The sequence below is a fragment of the Carassius gibelio genome, chromosome B6, assembly GCF_023724105.1.
Source record: "Carassius gibelio isolate Cgi1373 ecotype wild population from Czech Republic chromosome B6, carGib1.2-hapl.c, whole genome shotgun sequence".
In the NCBI taxonomy this organism is placed as follows: domain Eukaryota; kingdom Metazoa; phylum Chordata; class Actinopteri; order Cypriniformes; family Cyprinidae; genus Carassius; species Carassius gibelio.
This window is the reverse complement of record NC_068401.1, coordinates 1,219,653-1,247,152: the sequence shown is the minus strand read 5'-3', so window position 1 is coordinate 1,247,152 and position 27,500 is coordinate 1,219,653. Positions and strand designations below refer to the sequence as shown.

Here is a 27,500-nt window from a genome sequence, read left to right as displayed (position 1 = left end):
TATACTGCCATATTAAGAAATAATTGTAAAACATCTGAAAAAATAATACATGAAAGCATTTGCAAAGTTTTGTACTAAAATACTGACTTTTTTTTTCTTTTAGAAATGTTTACACATCTTTTCCGGGGCATAACGGACCAGAATGCATTAGGAGGGTTAAATAAGTGACTGATGAATCCGAGAGCGGCGTTACCTGGCGAACACGTCAGCGCTGAGCACACAGCCGATGATGTTTCCCAGGTGCGGCACGTTGTTGACATACGGCAGAGCGCTGGTGAGCAGCACGTTTCTCTTTCCCTTCTGAGGGAGACTGAGAAAAACACACATTAAAGTCACTGAGTGAACACCAGCTGAGAGGGCTTGAATCTGCAGTGATGAGGTTATAGTCGTACATCGGGTGTTTCCTCTCTGTGACCGCAGGAGAAGCTTTGAGTCCTTCAGACCAGACCTGAGCAGCTTCTTCAATCTCCTCCTCTGTCATCACATGCTCGCCGTCTCCAGCCTGACAAACCACACGTCACACAGTTAAACAGCGTACATGACCTAAAGAACATCTCAAACATCTTACAGACATCTAACAAACATCCCACGAATGTCTCACAAACATCACACAAACGTCTCGCAAACGTATACAGAACATCAAGAGGACATCTCATGAACATCTCACAGACATCTTACAAACATCTCACGAACATCACACTAACATCTCACAAACGTCTCACAAACACATAAAGAACATCAAGAGGACATCTCATGAACATCTCACAGACATCTCAGGAACATCAAACATCTCACAGACATCTTACAAACATCTCACGAACATCTCACAGACATCACACAAACATATAAATAACATCAAGAAAACATCTCACGAACATCACACTAACATCTCACAAACGTCTCGCAAACACATAAAGAACATCAAGAGGACATCTCATGAATATCTCACTGACATCTTAGAAACATCTCACAGACATCACACAAACGTCTCGCAAACATATAAAGAACATCAAGAGGACATCTCATGAACATCTCACAGACATCACACTAACATCTCACATATATCTTACAAACATCTCACAGACATCACACTAACATCTAACAAACGTCTCGCAAACATATAAAGAACATCAAGAGGACATTTCATGAACATCTCACAGACATCTCACAGATATCTTAGAAACATCTCACAGACATCACACAAACGTCTTGCAAATATATAAAGAACATCAAGAGGACATTTCATGAACATCTCACAGACATCTCACAGATATCTTAGAAACATCTCACAGACATCACACAAACGTCTCGCAAACATATAAAGAACATCAAGAGGACATCTCATGAACATCTCACAGACATCACACTAACATCTCACATATATCTTACAAACATCTCACAGACATCACACTAACATCTAACAAACGTCTCGCAAACATATAAAGAACATCAAGAGAACATCTCACGAACATCTAAAAAACATCTTACGTACATCTCACAGAGATCTCACAGACATCACACGAACATCACACAGACATCGTACTAACGTCTTACAAACGTCTCACAGACATCTGGCAAACATCTCACAGACATCTCACAGACGTCTTACAAACATCTTATAAATGTCTCACAGACATCTCACGAACATCACACTAACATCTCACGGACATCTTACAGACATCTGACAAACATCTCACAGACGTCTCACGAACATCACACTAACATTACACGGACATCACACAGACATCAAACGTACTAACGTCTTACAAACGTCTCACAGACATCTGACAAACATCTCACACACATCTCACAGACGTCTTACAGACATCTGACAAACATCTCACAGACATCTCACGAACATCACACTAACATTACACGGACATCACACAGACATCAAACGTACTAACGTCTTACAAACGTCTCACAGACATCTGAAAAACATCTCACAGACATCTCACAGACGTCTTACAAACATCTTATAAACGTCTCACAGACATCTCATGAACATCACACTAACATCTCACGGACATCTTACAGACATCTTATAAACGTCTCACAGACATCTCACGAACATCACACTAACATTACACGGACATCACACAGACATCAAACGTACTAACGTCTTACAAACGTCTCACAGACATCTGACAAACATCTCACAGACATCTCACAGACGTCTTACAAACATCTTATAAATGTCTCACAGACATCTCACGAACATCACACTAACATCTCACGGACATCTTACAGACATCTTATAAACGTCTCACAGACATCTCACGAACATCACACTAACATTACACGGACATCACACAGACATCAAACGTACTAACGTCTTACAAACGTCTCACAGACATCTGACAAACATCTCACAGACATCTCACAGACGTCTTACAAACATCTTATAAACGTCTCACAGACATCTCACGAACATCACACTAACATCTCACGGACATCTTACAGACATCTGACAAACATCTCACAGACGTCTTACAAAAATAAAAATAAAAAATCTTGCAAACATCTCAAACGCCTCACAAACATCTCACAAATGTCTCAAACACCTAAAGAACAGTAGTATATAATCAATGCTTGGATTCCTGTGCACCTCGTTGGCGTTGGTGGGACTGTCCCGGCGCTGTGTTTGTGTGGCTGGCAGTTTCTGGAGGAAAGTCTTCAAGGCTTCAACACCTTTACCCTGCAGGACTCTGTGAGCGGCCGTCTGACACGCCTTGAGACCGCCGACACGCTCGAACCAGCCACGCACAGACCGCAGCTCACCTGCAGAGGACAACCTCATCAGATACGAGTCCTGCAGTCTGAGCAGATCAACAGAGGATTGAACTCTTACCAGCATCAAAACCAGAGTCAGACAGGAGAGGATACAGCGCCGCCCACAGGACGATATCTGCAACTGACACAGCCTCCTGAAACACATCAGGTGGATGCTTTAGGTTACAGGAATGTTTTCTTTATGTCTTGTTATTAGTAGTAGTGGTTGATACCGATATATTGGATATAAAGCCGATATAATTGTTTAATTTATTCATATTTACGAAATTTGAAATAATTTGAAAATGGATAAAAAATAATTGGGTAAAATAAACATACTACAGTTTTAATTTGGAAGACAAGGCATTTTTCACGAAGTAATATTTAATAAAAATTTAGTCGAAAAGGAAGTAAACAGGATTAGTGGTTGACTGATATATCGGCCGATATTTGGAATTTTTCAAATATCGGAATTGGCCGATATGTTTTGCTGCTTGGCTGATGAGTTCTAGGTGGGACTCTTATTTTGACGGCTATATATTGATTATTTCAACAGCCCTACTAATTTAGTGGCCCCCCCGATATATATTGCCTGATATTTGGCTTTTTTCTTTCAAATATCGGCTGATAAGTTTTTCTGTTTGGCACACGTGTTTATTTTGACGGCACTGACATTTCCAAAGATTTGTTTAAATTATATAAATGTGTATTTGCCTAATGCTCTCATCAAACGAGAAAGTATTACAATGTTTGCCTTTCTATTCCTAATAATATTAAAGCACTTGTTATAATACTTTTTTGTATGCATTTTAATTCCTTGGTTTTACAGCTTAAATTATGTTCAAAATGTGTGCTCAGGCACTACTGCTCTCAATGGCATCAAAATAAAAGTCCCACCTCAAACACATCGGCCAAACAGAAAAACGTATTGGTGGATGCCAGAGTCTGAAAAATTAAGGACAGCTCACAGTTCACTCATAAGACGACCCTGTCAATCAACTATATCGTGGGAGGGGCCTGTGCAAAACTACGTCATTCTGACAAGAATCTCAGAACAGCCTGATTTGAGTAAGGGGTCAATAATCTGACTCTATGCATTATTGTACTGTTATCCCTTATACATTCTCATGAGTTTATTGAATGTTTTCCGAATCCTGTCTCAGTCTTAGATGTGTGTCTTTATGATGAACTGGACTCACTGTTGTAAGGAACGGTGTGTTTTTCTTGCTCAGACTCTGTTCCAGCCAGTTCAGTGGCTCCTTCATCACAGCGGCCGCTTCGACATGTTTCCCCTGCAGCGCCACCATGTGGAGAGACTGCAGCACTGCTGGCTAAACACACACACACACACACACACACACACACACTATAAATCAATGACTTTCTACAGAAACACTCAAACAAATACTTACATTTAAGATTGTTGTGTTTGAATTACATATAAAACTCCAATTCATTTGGATTACACAGTTTTAACAAATAAACATAATGTAATGTATATTTGTCAATCAAAATCAACCAAACAGATCAGATTTCTTCAATAGTACTAATGAACTAAATGTGTTTTTATATATTGTTTATTCCATCTTTATACTTTTTAACTGAATGTATTAGTTTCACGATAAACAGACTTAATGTTGATTATTTAGATATGAATATCTATAATAAATGAATAATTTATACACACACACACACACACACACACATTTATTAACAGTACATATTTACATACATTTAATATGAATGTTTAAATTCATACATTTATTGATTTGAATATTGCTTCATCCACAGCTAGTCATATTTTAATCATCTTTATATATTTTTTTTTATTAATTAATGAAACTTTTCACATTGAAATTATTTATGCAGTTTGAGTCACTCTGAATGAAAGCATTTTAAAGGTATTATTTAAAACGCAAATAGTTCATAATAAATGATGGCATGATTTTCTGATGGACAAACATGCATCACATTCAGTTTATTAGTTAGTTTATGTTTAAACCATTAAATCAAAATGCATGGAAATATTAAAGTGCATAAATCTTATGCATAAGCATAAATCACTCGTGTGTGAACATGCAGAATGCATATATATGCAAAATAGAAACTAATCCTGAACGTGTTTGTCAAAGTCAATTTGAGCCTTAACTATTTTATCTGATGCACTTATTGTAAAAGTTAACTTTGCATGCAACACAGAGTGCTGTAAAGGTAATCTGTTGCAGTTACCCAATTATAATAATAATCTGTGTTGTCATATGCGTTATTAATCTTTGCCATAGTCACCTGTAAATTGGTTGCTTCCCATTCCAGCCACTGATTAGTTGCGTCAGTCGCGTTTTGACTACTGATGTCGAACAGGTATCTGTGGAAATAACATACATTCATTTACATTTTATCTTGAGCCATAGTTTCATTTGCTAGTAATTATAGCAGTGCATTTCCTAGTGACTAGCGATATTATTTTTTGTACGTCTACATTTGTGTATTTTATATATATATAATTGTTTTTTTCAATAAATATACACAGCAAACACACATATATTATGAAACCAAATACTTTTTTTATATAAATATATATAAAACATTTTTAAAAAATCATGTGAAAAAATCATGTGCATTCCAATTAATTTGAATCAAATGGCACTTGGATTATTCTTATTATCTTACATAAATACAGTTAACTAACATAAAAAACATGATTTATCTGTTTTTGCAAATAAACTATTAATTTATACATATTGTTCTAAGAAGATGGGGGAAACAACGTTAAACAAAGATAAAAGTATATTACAGGCATTTACTACCCCCCCAAAAAACGTCTTCATCAAAGTGTAAAGATAGTAATGTAAGTGCGGTCGGGCTCTCACTGGCAGATGCTGTTGGGGCTGAAGAGATGCTGGCCGTCGGGTAACAACAGGACGGGTAACACAGGGTGAGTGAAGTGAGGGACCACTCTCTCTGTTCGGCGAATACACGAAGAAACACACGTCAAAGCACAAAACACACTGAGCAATACAACACTACCAGAATCTACCACAGTAACAACATGGTGCTTTAATACATACTGTAGTATTAACATAAATACAAATATGTGTCTCTGGAGCACAGAAGCAGTCTTAATCTCTGGGGTATATTTTAATACACAACAATACATTGTGTGAGTCAAAATATAATTTTTTTTCTTTTATGCCAAAAATCATTAGGATATTAAGTCATGATCATGTTCCATGAAGATATTTAGTAAGTTTCCTACAGTAAATATATCAAAACTTCAAGTTTGATTAGTAATATGCATTGCTAAGAACTTAATCTGAACAACTTTAAAGATGATTTTCTTTATTTATTTTTTTGCTCCCTCATATTCCAGATTTTCAAATAGTTGTATCTGAGACAAATATTGGACTCCTAACAAACCACATATCAATGGAGAGATTTATGATTTATTCAGCTTTTAGATGATGCATAAATCTCAATTTCGAAAAAAACAATAACCCTAATGATTTGTTTTGTGCTCTAGGGGTCACATTTATGGTGTATATAGTATTATAATGTTAAATACTGTGGGACTTCTTTGTTTACTATATTCAGAGATAGGTGCGTTTCCATCAAAAGCGTGTTATTATCGGTCAGACCGGACATCTGGCTGTCAACAGCAGAACATCAACAGAAAGTCTGATAATGTCTCTCACCCTCGTGGCTGACCACTTCTGTGTCACATTTCACTCCAGTGAGTTCCAGCGCCGCCAGCACTTTAATACAGTGCGGGTTTCCGTCGGAGATATACACTTTCATTTGGCCCTCTGTCACTTTAGGATTCTCCTGAATGAATCTACTTTGACAGGTCAGACAGACACAGCTGGAAACGAGTTCATTGAACTGAATCGGTGTGTGAATCGAGTATTACGCTGATGTAACCAAACGCGTCAAACCACATGGCCGCATCACAGGAAATTGTAGTTTTTAATTGTCGATCGTTCTTCATAACCGCATTGAACTCGTGCTGGCGGAAGACTACAATACCCATAAGTGTAGGCGTGAAACTTCCGTCAAGGTGGCGTTAATCTCATTGGTCAAAGAGCTGAACGCCGGTATATAATTGGTCAATGGCCTAATCAGTGCGCACGATTATTCAATGTTTTATTTTTAAGCAACATCACTCATAATTCTAAAAATTTCACCTCTCAGTGGAAATGGAATTTGGATTTATATCAGTATTTATATTTTAATTATTTATATTTAATTTTGGTCCAAACTTCGGAGATGACTAACGTAAACTTATCTTTTACATTATTTTCTAGCAATTTGTTCTTTACACTTTTATTATCAGTGCAACTAACTGAAAGAATTCCAAGAAAATTATAAATCTTTGGTCTTTTGTACACAAACAAAAAAAACAACAATAAATGTATTTTGTCCTTTGGTTTCTCATGAAATTTCTTTCTATTTTTTATTTATTTTTTAATTCTGTTTTTTCACTATATGATATTTATGTATGTACTAACATTTATTCATACACCTAATATCGCCTTATTATTTTTCTATTTTTATCCTCAAAGCATGGACATGTATATTAAACATAATTATTTAAACATTACTTATTAATAATTTTTTATCAGAAAAAACAAAAGAGGACAGTTTTCAGGCTTAATTAGCAATATTGTCAAAGCATCACAGTGCACCAATAATCCAACTAGGGCAGGAGTAAAATAATAACTCTGGTTTATGAAGCCGCTCTCTGGTTGGCTGTTATGTGTCACGTGACAGCACCCAAACAGCCACGCCCCGCTCTGAGAGTTTGAGCTCGAGCGCAGTCCGCTTCACCGACACCTGGAATACAGCGCGCGTGCACATGCAGCTACCGGTAAGCCACGCGCACAGCATCCCAGCTCATAAATAAACACATGCATGGTCATTAACTAATCATAGTACAAAGAAATGTATGCAACTCTAAAAAAAAGGTGTTATATATAAACAAATAGCATAGATAAAAACATCCATCATGTGCATGCCCTATATAGAAATAAAGCATTGCTTTAGTAATTACGTAATCATTCCTACTTAATCATATGTATTTTGCATTGCCTAGTTAGCAGAAACTAAATGTTATTATAAAGTGTACATATTATTTAAGTAAAAACTGTACATGTAGTCTCTAAGTGAACTGTTTTAATAGTTTATGGAAATTGTTGAGTAATTTACTTACAATAAACTACAATAGGTGCATGTTATAGTAAACATTTATTCATTGTGCTTCTTAAACAATGTGCCTTTTTCAGATTTTGATGTTATCTAGTATTTTTAAGCTCTCTCTCTCTCGAAATCTTCATATGCACACTCGACTGATATGGGTTTTCTGGTTGAATATTTCTTGAATTGTTGCATTTGGTGACATGATGATGATGATATCGTCTCACTTCCAGTCAGAGAGGAACCATCGAGCCGTGAGAGACATGAAACATCATGATTGGAGGACAAAGCAAATGCACTTTGCTGAAAAGTCACTCTGTCATAAATCTGGTGCATAAACGCTTTCTTTCTGAAAATCCCATGAATGAAGCAGATTATTTCTTGCAGCATTTCCTCGGCTGTTAGTTTCAGTTTGACTGTGGCTTTATCCTCCTTTTAGAACGCCTGCTGTTTTTCTGCCTTTGTCCATCCGGTTCGTTTCATGACATGAAACTGAGATAAACAATGCTTGTTATCTCTTATATTATTTAAGCATATTCTGCATGACATGTTAGTCACAGTCATGGCCTGTGATTTCAGGTTTATTTCACTGACTGAGCTTTCTGCATTGTGTTTCTTCAAGCTAAATCACATATGAATTTCTGCCTCAGTTCCCATATAAACAGGAAGAGGAAATATGCCATAAAACATTTTTAAAAAACTACTAAACTTGAAACGTCAGGTTAGTTGCTGCCCTACTTTTATAAAGTGCTGTCAAAGTTCATTGCACCTTCTTTACCAGCAAGTTAAAACTCTAAATGCTCATGCAATCATTACAGAAATGATCAAATGGATTAAAACAAAGATGTTCTAATGGCTAAATGATATAGATTTGTAATACATAAGCAGTTGAGTATTTTAGGAGCACGATAAAAAAGGAAGGTAAGGATGCAATGAAAAGGTATCAAATAATTAAACATCAAGCCCAAAATATACTGTAAAAAAGAAAAGAATATTTCAGTCTTTCAAAATTTCACGTTTAATTCAAAGTGCGTTTCGGTGATTCTTTGTACTGTAACTGCTTATGAAACGTACTAGCAATTTTTAAGTGAACATTTTTCAAGGCATTTTTTTTAGGGGCGGGTGGGGGGCGGCATTATTTATAGGACTCTTATTTTGAAATGTCAATGCTTCACTACAACCATCTACAAAATATTAAACTATAAACACAACATAAATAAACATTGTCATAATTATATATATAAATTATAAGCGATCTTTTGGCATAAATGCATGGTGTTTATTGATTGTTGGCTATATTGCAATTCCTTTAAGTCTTTAAATGAATAATTTAAAATTATTTTAAATTGGCATTTTTTATTTACTGTATTTATTTATTTTTTGCATGCTTCTGAATGTATTTTACCGTTCACATACATAACATTTTTAGTGGATACTCACACTGTCAAGCCCTAAAAAGTCCCAAACCCACAGATACCAATGATTTTATGATCTATTTATGCATTTATGTGGATTTATCTTTAGGTGCAGTGTGCTGTTGGTGGTGGATGCGTCTCTTTTTAGCTGTAGGTCGATCAGAACAGAAATGTGACTGTGTGAGCGCTAATGTTCAAAAGATCGTAATGGAAAAACCTCACAGCCATGGGGCTGTTCTTGAATGAAACACACACACACACACACACACACACACACACACTAAATGAGGACACCTCATATAATATTGTTATTTGATATAAAACTCATTATAAGGACTACAGACTAAACCAAACCCTAAAGTAACACTTTAATCAAAGCCATTATATATGCATTATAAAAATCATTTTAATGCATTAATTAAATATTCCTTGTACTGCACCTTATAATGCATGAATAATTGCAAAATTATAATGCAAAATAATACACTGTTACACCTTTAGAAAGTATAATGCATTAAAAGACATCACAAACACACTTTCAGATATTATATTGCATTTTAACTTTGGTTCTAATTATTCAAAGTTAACATACTTTATAAATCTTTTATAATGCATTATACATAAAGATGTGAAGTGTTTTTATTCAATTAAATTACATTATTTAAATAACAAATTTTTCAACAAAATGATTAATATTCAATGCAATATTTAATTTAAGAACATTTTTTCTAATTGAGCTGAAGAGGGACACTAATAATATTATAGTTATTTTTCTTAGCTTTTTTTTTTTAGGGTAAATAGTTTTTTATTTCAGTTTCAGCCAGTAATTTGTAATAAATTCATGTTTATTTAATGCATAATTAATGTACATAATTGTTTACTTTAATTTACATAATTTATTATTTAAGGTTTTTCATCTAATATTTATATTTTATTTCAGCTTCCATTAAAAAATTATATATATATATATATATATATATATATATATATTTTTTTTTTTTTTTTTTTTTTTTTTACACTAACAACACGGAGACAGAACTTTACAATCCAGGTTTTAAAGCAGTGTAAACTATTAATGCATAATATATATTCAATATCATATGTTCAAAACTGATGCTTTTTGTGATGCAAATACTTTTTTTTCCATAAGCTGTATTTGCACAGTTGACATGTGACACATTTGCATGATATCAAGCCTCGTTCTCTATAAACGATGCCTGTGGCTCTCTGAGCTGTTGGATGTGATAGTTCTGATCTCTATAAAGAGCTGTCAGAGTAATTACAGAAACTAGATGAACTACATTTACACTAATGCTTCTGAAAGAAGTCTCTTCTGCCCACCGAAGGTTGCATTTATTTGATCAGAAACACATCAAAAATAGTGAAATATTATTATGATGTAAAACAACTGTTTTCTGTGTGAATCTGTGTTAAAGTGTAATGTATTTCTGTGATGCTCCGCTGTATTTTCAGCATCATTCCTCCAGTCTTCAGTGTCACATGATCTTCAGAAATCTGCTCAAGAAACATTTCTGATTATTATCAATGTTAAACACAGTTGTGCTGCACATTTTACATTTTATTTTTTAGGATCCACAGATGAATAGAAAGTTCAAAAGAGTGGCATTTATTTGAAATCTTTACTGTCACTTTTGATCTGATTAATTTATTAAATGCACATAATACAGCAGCTGTTAAATGCTCTTTCTCGGCTGTTGACTGAAATTGCATAACGATAACTAGTTAAGTTTGTGAAATCTTTAGTTTGTGGGTCATGACCAAAGGTTAGGTGTTTGTTTAGCAGCTCAGATGTTTAACCATAAGTTTACCGCCATCAGATGCGTTGATAATATTAGACACGGTTGCTGACGCAGTGTGTGTGGTTGTGTATTTGTGGTCGAACAGGAATACATGAAAAGGTAAATGGTACACTGCAGCAGCCACAACCTCATACCTCACTCCATATTACATGATCAGCTCGACAATATAGAGAAGACACACACACACACACACACACACACACACACACACACACACACACACACACTCACACACAGATAACAGTGCAGCTGATCAGTTCGCATCAGTGATTCATTGATTTGTGCTCGCTGTGTGTTTGTGGACACCAGGACTCATCTGTGTGTGTGTGTGTGTGTGTGTGTGTGTGTGTGTGTGTGTGTGTGTGTGTGTGTGTGTGTGAGTGAGTGCGCGCATGTGTGTAAGTGTTTGTGGGTGTGTGTGTGTGTGTGTGTGAGTGTCTGTGTGTGTGTGTGTGTGTGCTTGTGTGTGTGTCTGTGTGTGTGTGTGTGTGTCTCAGTGTGTGTGTGTGTGTGTATGTGTATGTGTGTGTGTGAGAGTGTGCGTAGACTAAATGTCTCGCTGATTTGAGATCACTGAAGACAATCACCAAAGCAAAGCCTCTAATTATGAAGACAGTGAAAGTGCGTGTACGAATGTCCCAATCTTTGCATCACATCAAGCAATATCATCTTCCACGACTGACCAATCAGCTGCGCCGAAATATTTCAGGCAGAATTCTATTGGTGGATTCTGACACACAGATCCGGAGCAACACGGCAACAGGGCAGAAAGAGTGAGGGGCAAACATGGAGCTCAGTGACACATCAACCACACACACACACACACACACCCAGACACACACACACACACACACACACACACACACACCGCCCATGTCTCACACACACACTTTTCTGAATATTAAAGGAATATTCTCTTTTCTTTAAATCAACTTAATGTAGTAGTTTTAATAGTAGTAGATTCTGTCATCATTTAGTTCTCTCATGTCGATTTTCTTCTGAGAAACACAAAAGAAGATGTTTAGCAGAATGTTCACGCTGCACTTCTGAATACATATGACTTGTGTGCTCTCAGCAACCCCCCCCCCCCCCAAAAAAAAACCTAAAAAAGTTAGAAACTCATTAGAAACACCCTAGCAACCGCTCAGAACACCTTAGCAACTGTATAGCAGGACCTGGAGACCGCACCAGCAGCACTCACACTTTCTCCCTCAGATGTGAGATCTAGTGTTAGATTATTGTACGGTCAGCATGTGTGTGTGTGTGTGTGTGTGTGTGTTGAGAGGGAAGAGATCAGTGACCTTCACTCGTGGCACAGATGGAGCTTCCAGCAGATCAGAGCCGCTCTGTAGGAATCACTGGTTTTTGCCACAATGTGTGTGTCTGTGTTTGGGAGAGTGTGTGTGTGTGTGTGTGTCTGTGTTTGGGAGTGTGTGTGTGTGTGTGTGTCTGTGTTTGGGAGAGTGTGTGTGTGTGTGTGTGTGTTTGTGTTTGGGAGAGTGTGTGTGTGTCTGTGTTTGGGAGAGTGTGTGTGTGTGTGTCTGTGTTTGGGAGAGTGTGTGTGTGTGTGTCTGTGTTTGGGAGAGTGTGTGTGTGTGTTACAGTGTGTGAGTTGGAGTTTCTGTGTTTTTGTTTTTGTCTTTGAGTGTGTTTGTTTGTTTGTTTGTTTGTCTGTCTGTTATAGTCTCGGTTTTTTTCTCTTTTGTGTGTGTTGTTTGTTTTTTGTGTGTGAGCTACTGTGTGTTTGTTTTTGTCTGTCTTTGTGTGTGAGATATGTTTGTGTGTGTGTGTGTGTGTGTGTGTGTGTGTTTGTCTCTGTGTTTTTTTTGTCTGTTTGTGTGTGTGTTTATTTTTGTGTGTGTGTGTATGTGTGTGTTTTGTGTGAGTTACTGTGTGTTTGTTTTTCTCTGTCTGTGTGTGTGTTTTTGTGCATGTGTGTGTCTGTGCGTCTGTTTTTGTCTATGCATGTGTGTTTCTTTTTTTCTTTGAGTGTCTGTGAGTGTGTGTGTGTGTGTTTGTTTGTGTCTCAGTGTGTGTGTTCTTCAGCATATGTGTTAACAGTGAGTCAGTGTGTCCATCTGTACTCAGTGAATGATGAAGGGACGCGCAGTGAGTGTGTTCTGCTGGAGCCGCTGTGAGTCTGTGGGACTCTGGTGCTGGTGAAGCGCGTGTGGTTTCCTGTTTTCTGCACTTCGCATCTCATCTCCTTATTTCTCGCAGAGACATAATGGTTTGCTCTTGCTATCACACACAACTGCATTACTCTGACATTATAAGAGAACCTGTGTGATAGAATCAGTGCAGAGACACACACAGGGAGTCTGAGAACAAGAGCTGACACACACACACACACACACACACACACACTCATGTTGTGTTTCTGGGTTTTAAGGGTTAATTCCATAGTCATAATGGCTTTTCTACTGTCTAAACTTTATATTCTTACCCTAAACCTATCCCTCACACAAAACTTTCATCTAAAGCAAGGTCAAGGATTTGGGATATTGCCATCTTTTTGTCCCTGTAATATAGGAGATAGAAGTCACACACTCTGATGTTTGTGTTAAAAGCCTTTCTGTGTTGCAAGCGTGCAACACACAGTCTCTCGGTCCGTCAGCCATCACTTCACAAACCATAAATATCAGCGCTGCTTTAACACCCGTGTTATTAATGCGTCTGAAGGAAGTGAGGTCATGTTTAAACACCCGGCGGAAGCTCAGTGAGGTTCATCAGTTCTCGTATAGTATTTTTTTTTATAGAAATATGTTTTGTTAGAGGGCAATTTAATTTAGCACTGATAATAGACCAATCAATTGTCCATTTTTTAGCATTAATGACCATGTCTGTCTTGTCAACAGAAGTGTTTTGTTAAGCCTTGTGTCAGAACATTCTTCTTGATAGATAAACAATAACTTGTTTTTGTTTTCTGTTTTAAATGTGAGTGAATTTGAAGTAGAAATGGGTTCAATTTAATGAGCTGTATTTCATATCCTGTCAACTAAACTGTAAGCTGCTTTCTTAAAAGGAATAGTTCAGCCAAAATTGCACATTTTCTGTAAATTTTAGATTTTGTTTCTTCATCAGATTTGAAATAAAATTGCTCATCAATGGATGCTCTGCAGTGCATGGGTGCCGTCAAAATTAGAGTCCAAAAAACTGAAAAAACATAATAATCATCTTTTATCTTCTCCAGATGTTCACTGATGGACTGGATTACTGTGGATTATTGTGATGTTTTTATCAGCTGTTTGGACTCTAATTCTGACGGCACCCATTCACTGCTAAAGTCTCTATTAGAATATTATGTGCTCGTAAGAGAGGTTTACTGTCTTTCTACAAGGGCGAGTAGTAATGATATATTTTCTTGCAGGTTTAAGAGTTAAATGAGGAAAATGCTAGCGTATATGCTAGCTCTTTTGCTTGGAACAAATTACCTGAGTTTATTCAAGAGATACAAGTTGATAGTATAAAGTTAAGCTAAACATTTTTTTCTTATATCATGAATGTTTTGACGTTTGTTTGGTGAGTTTCTGAACTTGATGTGGATTGCACTCCATTTATGATTTTTTCGTCCTATTTTACATTTATCAGACGCTAAAAGCGACTTACGGTGCATTCAGGCTAACATTTTTTACATAGCATGTGCTCCCTGGGAATCGAACCCACAACCTTGCGCTGCTAACACAATGCTCTACCAATTGAGCTACATGAACACGTTTTAAAAGGACCACAATGTAAATAAGCCAATGGCTTTATTGTGTATTTAATCTTTGATGGTTTTGGAATGTGTATGAATTAGTCTTTTAGAACTTTAAGTATTAAAATATTTATTTAAGACATTTCAGTCACATGACCTTCCTCAGGTATCTTCAGCCATGTAATTACAAACTAAACCACGTGTAAAAATTAATTGTGACCAATCTGTGCAAAAGGTCAATGATTAATAACAACACAATGGGTTTACACACACACACACACACACACACACACATACACACACAAAGTTGGGTTAAATTTAACCCAGCACTGGGTAAAATATGGACAAACCCAGCGATTGGGTTGTTTTTGACCCAGCAGATGGGTTACTACCCAGAAGGTTAAAAAGGTTAAACATTTAACCCAACATTTGGTTGAAAACAGCCCATTTGCTGAGTTTATCCATATTTTTTCCCTAATGTATGTATTATTATACTGTATATGTATTTAATATTGGATGAAGATCACATCTCAGGAAAATTTCATACAGTCGAAATGCAGAGTATTATAACAATTCTGAAAGATTCATGAACTTGTTTGTAAAAGTGCTCAAACTAAAAACACAATATTTCCAAATCTCTGTGCCAATAGGAATAGCAATGCTTCACAGGTGCATGTTCTGTACACATGACAAGGTGAAAATGTGTTTCTAAAATTAGAGTCACATCATCAACACAAACCTACATGCATTATAACATCAAATTAAATAGTGCTTCATTGTTCATGCCCACAAGTGCAAATCCAAGTTTTTGATGCATTCTTGCAATGAGCCCAATTACCACACTGATAATGACCATTTGGTATAAGTTCAAGTAATTTAAGATTAAATGTTGTAAATACACATTTTTGATACTTTTAGTAAAGCTTGGTAGTGTGCAGCATTTGCTTTTCCGTTTTGACCGTTTTGGTCTTCTTCTCCTACGCACCAACTGATTGCCATCAGGTGTGCAAAGATTAATTGTATTATGTTCATAATATCAGTACATTGTATAGTGTGTAACAAGCCTTTCTGTTTCAGATCATGGCACTCACGTCGTCTCGCTCCAGTGGTGTCCTTGTCCAACGATCACCCTCCGTGTGTCTCTGAGAGGAACCATGCTGTCGGGAAGCTGGCACCGTGGAACCGTGATCTCGGGGTCCAGGCTGGGCAGTACTGTGGTTCTGGAGGCTCAGTATGATTACTCGTACCGTGCCACCGACGGCCGTCTGGTCTCCATACACGAGGGCGAGTGCTTTCTGCTGCTGAGGAAGACCAATGCGGACTGGTGGCATGTGCAGAGGATCGGGGTCGGCGCGAAGGTCAAACCCATATATGTGCCGGCAACATACGTCATTGAGCTGCCGGTCAGCCAGTCCCGCCCCTTGCTGCCCTCCAGCCAATCAGCATCAGAGAACTTCAAGATGATTCCACGAGGTTCCCTCACACCCTGCATGCAAACGCATGGCTCAGGTAGATCTCATCTTTATATATGCACTACCATTCAAGTTTGGGGTCGGTATATTAAAGGATTAGTTCACCCAAACAAATGTATTCTGTCATCAGTTACTCACCCTTATCTCATTCCACCATTGCCGGTCCCAAGCCCAGATGTAAAAGAAAGAGGGTTTGGCAAAGAGATAGCAGCCCCTCCCCAAAAAAAAAGATTTTGCTACAGAGGTGTTCATCCTGGAGGCTTCCAGTGTCTGTCTTTTTCTACCCAGCTTTATAGCATCTCCAGTGTTATGCCGCAACAAATGACAGCACGGAAGATTTTACAACAGATTGCAAACCATCACTGACAGTCACTCACTGAAGAGACATCACCATGGTAAAGGGAGATTTTAATGCAAAGATCAGGAGACGCAACTTTGGATGTGAGGAGGTCATGGGACGAGAGTGCTTGGGGAAGATAAGTGAAAATGGAGAGAGGTTTGCTGACATTTGAAATCAAGAGATAGGAGGAAGCATCTTCCCTCACAGACAAACACACAAGGCTACTTGGATATCACTGGACCTCTCCACAAAGAACCAGATTGACCATGTATTTACTACCAAGAAATTCTAGAGGTCCCTCCAAGATGTGCATGTCAGACGAGGTGTTGATGTTGCCTCGGACCACTATCTCCTTGTAAATGGTAAATGGACTTAGGGAAAAAACTTAGGGGAAATTGGACAAGGGAGACAAATCAGAGATATAGATTCAACACAGCAGCGATTCCGAGGGATTCAACCAAACTGAGTTTAAAATGATACTTGCGAACAAAGTCCTGCAACTACAAATGATAAGGAAACGGTAGTCAACAAATGGAAGACGGTAAATGAGGCGATGAAGAAAACCTGCCAAGAAGTCTTCGGCCCGCTAAAGTACAATCACAAGGAGTGGATCTCAAAAGACTCTTTGAAGAAAACAACGTAGAAAAGAGAAGAAAGCGCAATAAAACAACAGCTGCCACACATGTGCAGAGAAAGCAAAGGCCCAATAAAAGTATAAAGGTAGATCAAATGAACTACGTAGATACTCTAGTAGCAGAAGAAGCAGCCAGAAATAGAAACATGAAAGACTTGTATGAAGACCAGTGAAAGACAAGAACTCAAAACAGATATATAAGAATGAAGGACAGAAGAGAAGACGGGCCGGACACTAAAACACTAGCTCCACAGGAGCCACCAGATATCCAACCAGCAAACAGAGATTTGCCAGGAGCCTGTAGTGCACCAACAAAGGAAGAAATCTGTAAAGACATAATGAAATTGAAAAGTGGTAAGGCAGTAGGACCTGCAGCAGAGGCATTAAAGACTAACACCTTCTTAAGAAGATTTGGGAAGACGAACAAGTCCCCACAGAATGGATAGAGGGTTATCTCATTAAGATACCAAGGAAAGGCAACTCAAGCTGTTCTGACTGTAGAGGGGTTATACTAGTATCCATCCCAGGGAAGGTTTTTAACAGGATTCTACAAGGACTCCCAGCTATGAGACCAACAGTCTGGCTTTCGCAGAGATAGATCATGTACGGACTCTGTGCATCATCCTGGAACAGTCTCTTCAGTGGAACTCATCTCTGTACGTCAATTTGATTGACTTTTAGAAAGCATTCGATCACTTTGGAGGCTGCTTAGATGTTATGGGGTGCTGGAGAAACTCACAAACATCACCAGGATCTCTTACAAGATTGACTTGTAGAGTGGTCCACAGCGGTCAACTCACAGACGCCTTCCTGGTACAAACAGGAGTGCCTCAGGGTTGTTTGCTGTCACCGTTTTTGTTCCTGTTGTCCATCGATTGGGTCCTGAAAATGGCCACAGCGGAAAAGCAAAAGGGCATCCAGTTGACTCTATGGAACCAGCTGGATTACCTTGACTTTGTTGGACGACTTGACCTTTCTTTCCCACACCCAGCATGAGAAGCAGGAAATGACTTCACATACCTTGGCAGGATCATAAATAAACAGGGTGGAACTGACACCGATGTCTTGAGAACCCTTGTCAGTGGCCCATGCACCAGTAGGTGTAATAGGCGTAAGAAAGCAAGCATGTCATTCTAAACCTATAAGACCTTCGTTCACCTTCAGAACACAAATTAAGATGTTTCTGATGAACTCCGAGAGCTCTTTGACCCTCCATAGACAGCAAGGATGAACGCACAGAAACAAAGCATAATCCATGTGACATCAGTGTTCAACCGTAATTAGCCATCTTTAAGTTTTCTATAATTTAACCCTTTAAGACTCACACTCTATTCATTAGTTCTTGTTTTAAAAAAACATTCACTAGCTTCTCTAATCTTTTTTGTTTTCTATCAATTTTTATTTCATTTTATTAGATACAAAATATTTTTGGTTACGTATGCGATACCGTCCAAAATGGCGATATAGGGTGACATGAAAAAACAAATTGTCGCAAAAAGTTATTTTTGTTTACTTTGCATACAAAAGTATTCTCGTAGCTTTGTAAAATTACGGTTGAACTCCTGATGTCACGTGGATTATTTTAATGAAATCGTGCTACGTTTCTGTGCATTGATCGTGTTAGGATCCTTGCTGTCTACGGAGGCTCAGAGAGCTCTCGGAGATCATCACAAACATCTTAATTTGTGTTCTGAAGATGAACGAAGGCCTTAGAGGTTTGGAACGACATGAGGGTGAGTAATTCATGACAGAATTTTCATTTCATATTTCAGGTAGAGATCTCCTGAATGTTTCTTTAAGTAACGATACCTGTTTCATTTCTGGATGACTGGTCTCTTTAAGGTCTAATAAGCCCGTGTTGTCTGTGGTTCCTCTCAGCGCCTGATAAGCAGTTCTGTCGTTCCATGGAAAACCTAAACTTCAGCAGTGTCTTGATGGACAAACACGCCGGCAGAGTTTCAGCAGGAGGACGTTTCCCGACGTTACCCTTCTCCGGTTATTCAGCCTCGCCCTCGGGTCACCTCTCGGTTCCGGGCGTCCCGATCGCCCGCAGTCAAAGCTCCAGCAACCTTCCCCAGAACCCATACCAGAACCAGGCCCCGACTACATCCTGCACCTGGGACATGAGCACAGCCGCTCACAGACACACACAGGTACTCATACAGGTGACTTATACATCATGCATAATTCATCTCTCCAGTGATGTGTGGTTTGTTCGGAGGACAATATCTGTCTGAGATACAACTATTAGAAAATCTGGAATCTGAGGGAGCAAAATCATCTTAAAAGTTGTTCAAATTAATTCTTAGCAATGCATATTACTAATCAAAAATAAAGTTTTGATAGTTATTTTTATAGATTAACAGTTTTTTCCAAGGCATTGTTAGCTATCGGTGTTTCCAGTCATAACTATGATCTGATTTCAAAAACAGTATCACAGATATTAAACTATTTGTTGTTATGACTTTAAATCTGTATGTAACTTCCGAATGATCTCAAAGTGAAAATAGATGCTAAAGTCTGATTTTGTGGTGGCTGTGCTTTAAATTAAGTTATTATAATCTTAATTCAAGTGATGAATGATTTTGACAGTAATCAGTGGTTAACCCTGTCTGCTTTTAAAATGGTATTTAAATCATAAAATCATATTTTTCTAAATGCATTTACTGAAATAACTCAGAATCAGCACAAATCTGTTTATTCTGAAAACAATTCAGTTTATTTAGGTTAAAGTTAAGCATTGCTTGGTAACTGGTTGAGCTGAATTGGTATTATCTATTTTTATACTTAAATTTAGCATTTAAATTTAATTCATTAGAAGAACCTTTTTTGTTTAAATGGTTCCATAAAGAACCATAAAGAACATTTCCATGGTAAAACACCTGCCAAATATTAAATGTTTAGCAACTGTCACCTAACCTCACTGTTAAAACAGAAGCATCATATTCAGTCTTTGTGAACATGTAAGCCCCGCCCACTTTGATTTGATTGGCATCTCGATCAGTTTGACATTAATGAGAGAGCAGAGCAGATTAACAATGTAACATTTCAACATTTTTGTGATCCTAATTACAAACAAACAATCAATATCAAATATCGTTGGCCATTTCTAATATTAAAACATGAAGATTTCAGCTGTTTAGATGATCATTGCTCTGATGTTCAACAGCTCTCTGAGATCAGAGCATTGCCACATAGAAGCTGACAGGAAGTGACATCACTCTGGATGTGCACAATAAAACCGTCACTTCAGTCTCATGCTCAGTGGACATTTAAAGATGGCACACGCACGCACACACACACACACACACACACACACACACACACACTTACACACACACACACACACACACACACACACACACACACACTTACACACACACACACAATCTACTGCATGTCTTCTGTGTTCTAATCGATAGTTTAGAGTTTTTATCAGTCAAAGCTCTTTTAGTGTATTTGTACAAGCGTGTCGACTCAAATCTTGAGTGATTGTGATCAAGTAAAGGTCAGAATAAGGTCAGTAATATCTCCAGATGAACTCTTCCTGGACTGAAGCAGCTCAGCTTTACTTGATTCTCCATCAATCATGTTTTAGAGTCTCAAATCTGATCCTCAGGATCTTTTGAGGAGCGTTTGTTTCCAGAAGCTATCTATCTGTCTCTCTATATATCTATATAGACACACACATCGTGCTCCAGGAGTCAGAGAGAGAGACACCTGCTGTTTGTCTGTGGCATGACGCTCGTCCCGCTCACACATGGCCGTATGGCTTCACAGAGATGAGTTATATAATCCAGATCACCTCAGAAAACATCCCTCTGAGATTCACAGCACAGAAACGCACCCTAATCCATCAGTCAGAGCTTTTAAGTGCACTCAGTGACATCAGCAAACCTTTTACAATCAGCCGTTTTATTGTTCAGTGGCTTCTAATGGCTTTTCTTCCTTTTCTCTCTCTCTGTATTGTTCATATTGTCATGCATGTCTGTGTTTTAGGTCACTTCCTTTTGACAGTTGTGGCTTCAAGCTGTATTCTTACTTAGTGCATGCACGTCTGTAACCACACTGGCACACAACGCTCACTTGTAGTCCCAAACTGCACTCTCAAGTTCAACTCCGTCCACCTTTAGACCTGGATAAGCTTGCATACGTGCTGATTAGTCTCACATACACACATTAGACACACACTAAGAGGATTGCATCAGAAATCATGATTGCATGAACCAAAACACAACTGCACTAACTGCTTTTTAAACATGTTTTAAATCCCGTGATTGGCTCAGTGAGTGTTACTGAAACAAAACAAGGTTTTGAAAGCAGAATTACATCAGCGTTTACGGTTGAACTTTCCCTCGCTGAGATTGATTTCATGCACAATGTAGTTATTGTTCACTAAAACTATTACAAATCATCCTTAAATTGATCAAGCTGAAATAAAATAATGGCTACATATCATTTGAAAAAAAATCAATTGAAATTGTAAAAAAAAAATATATATATTTTTTAAATAAAGATATGAAATAAGATTCTATGAAATCAGTTTAAGTAATATAAGTATTATTTCAGTTATTTCAGTTTCCGATTTCTCCAGTTTTCATGCAAAGTTTTGTATTTTATTTAGTTAAAATTTTATTTAAATTACTAAAAACGATTGCTAGTAGTTTTAATTTTAGTAATATATATATATATATATATATACATAAATAAAATTGAAGTACAATTACTTAAATTACAACTACTAGCGATCATTTTTAGTAATTTAAATAAAATGAAACAAAAACAATGCAAAACATTACATGAAATACGTGTAATTGAAATAACTGAAATGATGCTTAAATAATATTAAAAATTAAAATTACGAACTTAAACTGAAATAAAAAAATTAATCTATATAGAAATGTTTACAAATAAATCAACATAAAAAACACAATTACTAAAATTAAAATGGAAAACTAAAAAGATCCACTATAATTGAAAAATAAAAGTATTAAATGTGTCTCTCCTCAGATCTCATCATCTGCCTACATTTCCCAGAGTTCCCTGTCAGAGCAGGGGAAGCGGCAGTGGGCGGAGCCTCCCAAGCCGTTGCCGGGTCAACGACCCCTGCAGACGCTGCAGCTGTGGGATCAATACTGTGACCCCGGAACTGGACGCTGTTACTACATCAACACCGTTACCGAGGAGCGCTCGTGGAAACCTCCGCGCCTAGCCCGCGAAATCCACGCCCACCAAAAAAAGGTTGGCAACCAATCAGATCCCGGACCAGAAACATCATTTTGTATATTTGGTGTTGATATTTACAAAGCTCATCGTTCTGAAAAAAAAAAAAAAGGTGTGGTGTGCTCTGATTGGCCAGCTATCCAGTGCACTGTGATTGGCTGAATACCTCAAACATGTGACAGAAATGTTACGCCCCTCACCATATTTGGAAACACACAGCATCTCCACGACAACAACACTATAGCGAGAATAAAAGTTACGCCTTCTTTCGGTGTGTAAACATTTGGGCGGAGTTATGCAAATCTTCCCGCACCGTGATGTAGATTTGTGGGTGTGTCTAAATTATGCATTTTAGGAAGGCGTGGCTCTGAGACTTTATTCTCATCTATGCATGAACAGCTTGTAACTTTCCAAAGACAAAATAAAACATCGCATCATGTGACCCCTTTAAATAATTTATACTCCTCACTTTTTATACAGTAGTCAACATATGAAGTGGTTCAAACCCGAAGTTAAAACCTAAAACCACAATGCGTTCTTGTCTTAGGACAACTTTGATTAACTTTTTTGATCCACTTCAAATGTTGGTATATTATATATTTTGAAAATTTGAGTTTAAAATGCCCCTTTTATATTTATTGCATATTATATATTTAAACAAAATTACATCACAAGAGAGATGTTTATCCCTAATATCTGCACCCCTGCAAATGTGATACTGATGTTATACAACGATTCAATAAACAAGTTCAATATTGTCTTTTTTTGCTCAATTTCACCAATGAAAATAGTTGCAATCAAAACCACAGCAGAACTGTTGAGCGTCCCTGAGCAACACGCAGACTGAATGAATCAACAGTTTTGAATGAACCGAGTGAGTCAGTGATTCAATCTGCTTTGTTTATGATGGAATTAGCTGTTTGAGTCAGTGATTCAGTGAATCATTCATAAAGAGTCACTACAGTAGATTCATTTCTGAATGAATCAGCGTTTTAAATGAACTGAATGATTCAGTGATTCAATGACTCATTCATAAGAGTCATTTGCTTTGTGAATCTGAATGATTTAGCAGTTTGAATGAATCGGTTCGGTAAATGATTCAATGATTCACTCATTAAGACCTAGTGGCAGTTTTAGTTTTATATTTAGATGATTCATATTCATATTTTTAATGTCATATTTCAATGCATATTTGCTTTGTTTATTTTATTATCATTATTTATGTCATATTGAATCAAAATGCACTTTTTGTCACATCAATTCAATGCAATTCTCATTTGACACAACAGTGACTTTGATCAACAGTGATCTTCTCAGCACAAATGTATGTGCATTTAATTTGCAATTAACCAGCAAATAATGAGAATAAACATTTTATTTGCTTGAGGACCTATAAATTCTGAATATGCATGCAGGCCTTTTCTAATGCACTTGTGCATCTCTGTTTGGTGTGTGTTTAGGTCGGGATGGTTCAGCGTGACATCAGGCACCTGTCGCTCCCATTACAGAACTCAGGAAGCAGCTCAATGCACAGGGTACTGTGTGTGTGTGTGTGTGTATGTGTATGTGTGTGTGAGAGTACATCATCTATCTAATGATCTACTGTCTAAAAGAAGTCCATTAAAGAGAGATTATATGAACAAAGAGCATTAGAAACACGCTGGAAGCTCACAGTCACAGAGATTGCTTGGGCTGGTGCAAAATAATCTTCTCATGTCACGGATTAGAAGAGGAATTATGCTCTCTGAAGATTTATTTATTTATTAAGTCTCTACTAACAGATTTTTGTGCTGAGCTTTCAGACAGTTAATGGTTTGGGATTGACAAAAGTGCTTAATAATGGGTGATTGCCGGTGTTGCTATTATTAACGTAATATGAATAAAAACATTTTCATTAATTCAAGGTGAAGCTGAAATAAAATAAAATAAAAGTATTAGATGAAAAATGTAAGATTAAATAGAAAATATAAATGTGACATTGGCAACGATCTGAACATAACAAATGTTAACTGTTTGGGATAAAAGCACATAAAATAAACAAAAATAATTAAATCTAATCAAAATTATCACAATTTAAAAATGTTAATGAAAAATAACAATATAAAAAATTATAAAATATATTACATAATTAAAATATATTAAATATCCTGTTCATGCAACAGCAGACAGTTTATTAATAATTAAAATCATTAAATAAATATAATTTATTAACTAATTTTCTTTTGATTAATTTTCATCAATGAGACAATATAATAATAAATATATTTATTTTCTCAGGGTTTTTTTTAGTCCCTAAAATAAAAATAAATATAATATTAATAAACTTTTTCTTGTGTGCATGTCCTCGAGAATCTATTCACATGCACATGGGATTTTTTTGCATGCTTATGCATTACAGTTTATAGTTTTATATAACCTGTTTCCTTTGTGCATCACTATGATTAAAGCGATCGCATGCATGCACATGGACTGAGATGAACAGAGATCTACTTGCTCAGAATTTGGCTTCCCTTATTGTATTTCCTCTAATATCAACTTAACACATCCTGTGTGACAGCACAGAAACCATGACACAAAATGGGCTAATGACAAAATGTGCCAAGCTCAAGGGTCTATAAAAAAAGACTGGTAGTGTTAAAAGTGCTTACAATTTGACCTTCATTCACATGCATTTTAATTAAAATGAATATGACAGTGTGTACAAAACAATACTTAATAGCTCAAAAGTAAAAAAAATCTCTGTTTATATTTACATATCTGTCGCTTTAAGGAAAAATAAACTAAATAAACTTTTACTTTCTGAAATCAGTTAAAAATTACATGAACAGAGGAGATTACATTTGTGGAGCAATCTGGATCTGCGGTTTTCTCATTTTATAAATCAAATTACATCACTGAGAAAATGGATGTTAAATGACAAAAAAAGCACTGCGCAAAACTGTGCAGCATCGAAAGTTGCGAGAATGGTAATTAGTTTCAGTTCACTTATTTAAATATGTTTCACTGTTTACTATTTCATGAAACTGTCATAGTTAATGAAGCGCCACCTACAAGACTGTTGTGTGAAGTTTAGGCGTGCAAAATTATATTACTATTTTTGATGATAATGCAGCATTATGAAAGTGTCTTCTGCTCATCAAACCGGCATTTATTTGATCAAAAATACAGAAAAAAAATATAATATTGTGAAATATTATTGCAATTTAAAATAAAGTTTTTCTTTTTTAATATACTTTAAATATAATTTATTTCTGTGATCAAAGCTGTGTTTTTTAGCATCATTACTGAAGTCTTCAGTGTCACATGATCATTAAGAAATCATTCTAATATGCTGATTTATTATCAATACTGGAAACATTTGTGCTGCTTTATTTATTTATTTACTTTTGTATCCTGTGATACTTTTGGGGGGTTCATTGATAAATAAAAAATTTAACAGCATTTATTAAAAATATGTCACGACCGGGATACAAGAAACACGGCGAGAGTTCCAAATGCGAGTACGTGTTTATTTAGGGGTAATCCAAAGAGAATAAACAATCCAGGCATGGGTCAAAACCAGAATAACAATCCAACATGAAAACAAAACACGAACACAAGGCAAGGGCATACTGAAGGACGGACATGAATTCACATTCTGAGTTCCCGTTCCGTTTCCTTTCCTTTCCTGTTCCCTTCCTTGTTTTGTTATTTTGTATGTTTGGACTGCATTTCTGGTTTTGACCCTGGCTTGTCTGACGACGAATTCGGATTATCCCAATAAACATACCTGCGATTGGATCTCTCGTTTCCCTTTGTTTTCACTGGTCGTCGAATCGTGACAGAAGGACTCCCTCACACAAGGAACCAGCGGTATGTATTTTGATGTTTTCCGTTCCCCAGCCAGGATGGCGGAGCGGAGAGTGAAATATCTGAAGTTGACCGCCCTCCGCCAAGAGGGCAATGAGGTGGGTGCCTTGGCACAGGTGTTCTGGTCCCTGGTCGAGGGCATGGGATACAATGACGCGGCCCTTAAGAATTACTTTAACAGCGGGCTGGATGACCCAGTTCCTCATGAGGAAATGGCGCATTTAGACACACTTGAGTTCTGGGAATTTGTGTACTATTTGCAGCATAGGCTTCCGTGGGATGCCCCAGCCAATCCTGTCTCTTCCGGTGGGATGGTTGCCAGCACAGCACCACAGCACAAGATGGCCACCTGTCCAGAGTCATGGCACAAGATGGCTGCTTGCCCAATGCCTCTTCACAGGATGACAGCCACAGCTGACCCTCCAGAGTTGAGTCAGTGTCCGGTTGACCATCAAGAGTCGAGTCACGTTCCAGTTGATTCCCCAGAATCAAGTCAGATTCCTGTTGACCTTCCAGAGTCGAGTCAGGTGCCCATTGACTTTCCAGAGTTGAGTCAGGTTCCGGATGACCCTCCAGAGTCAGGGCTAGTCACCGATGACCCTCCAGAGTCAGGGCTAGTCACCGAAGACCCTCCAGAGTCAGGGCTAGTCACCAATGACCTTCCAGAGTCAGGGCTAGTCACTGCTGAACTTCCAGAGTCAAGGCCAGTCACCGTTGACCTCCCAGAGTCAGGGCTAATCACCGCTGAACTTCCAGAGTCAGGGCTAGTCACCAATGACCCTCCAGAGTCAGGGCTAGTCACCGAGGACCTTCCAGAGTCAGGGCTAGTCACTGCTGAACTTCCAGAGTCAGGGCTAGTCACTGCTGAACTTCCAGAGTCAGGGCTAGTCACCGTTGACCTTCCAGAGTCAGGGCTAGTCACCGATGACCCTCCAGAGTCAGGGCTAGTCACTGCTGAAATTCCAGAGTCAGGGCTAGTCACCGTTGACCTTCCAGAGTCAAGTCAAGTCACCCGTGATCTTCAGGGACCGAGTCAACTCACCGGTGATCTTCAAGGACAGAGTCAAGTCACCGGTGATCTTCAAGAA

The 27,500-nt window shown here is 37.5% G+C and overlaps 2 protein-coding genes across 4 annotated transcripts in view; one reads left to right on the top strand and one right to left on the bottom strand.

Moving 5' to 3' along the window:
• Positions 1–6,727, bottom strand: part of LOC127959763 (methionine--tRNA ligase, cytoplasmic) — a 20,449-nt gene extending 13,722 nt beyond the window's left edge. Inside the window, exons 1-8 of one of the 2 annotated variants that reach the window (XM_052559136.1) lie at positions 6,465–6,727; positions 5,643–5,733; positions 5,059–5,137; positions 3,972–4,103; positions 2,852–2,927; positions 2,609–2,781; positions 393–502; positions 194–310 (exon numbers count right to left, since the gene is read on the bottom strand). In XM_052559136.1, coding sequence (XP_052415096.1) covers positions 194–310; positions 393–502; positions 2,609–2,781; positions 2,852–2,927; positions 3,972–4,103; positions 5,059–5,137; positions 5,643–5,733; positions 6,465–6,567 — 881 coding nt within the window. In that variant the 5' untranslated portion in view covers positions 6,568–6,727. The remainder of the gene's footprint in view (positions 1–193; positions 311–392; positions 503–2,608; positions 2,782–2,851; positions 2,928–3,971; positions 4,104–5,058; positions 5,138–5,642; positions 5,734–6,464) is intronic. The other variant, XM_052559137.1, reaches the window with a different exon arrangement.
• An 808-nt stretch (positions 6,728–7,535) lies between these two features.
• LOC127959650 (rho GTPase-activating protein 15-like) overlaps positions 7,536–27,500 on the top strand; it is a 50,348-nt gene continuing 30,383 nt past the window's right edge. The window contains exons 1-5 of one of the 2 annotated variants that reach the window (XM_052558944.1): positions 7,536–7,636; positions 15,972–16,403; positions 19,219–19,493; positions 22,351–22,581; positions 24,024–24,098. In XM_052558944.1, coding sequence (XP_052414904.1) covers positions 16,049–16,403; positions 19,219–19,493; positions 22,351–22,581; positions 24,024–24,098 — 936 coding nt within the window. In that variant the 5' untranslated portion in view covers positions 7,536–7,636; positions 15,972–16,048. Of the gene's footprint in view, positions 7,637–15,971; positions 16,404–19,218; positions 19,506–22,350; positions 22,582–24,023; positions 24,099–27,500 lie in introns of both variants that reach the window. The other variant, XM_052558943.1, reaches the window with a different exon arrangement.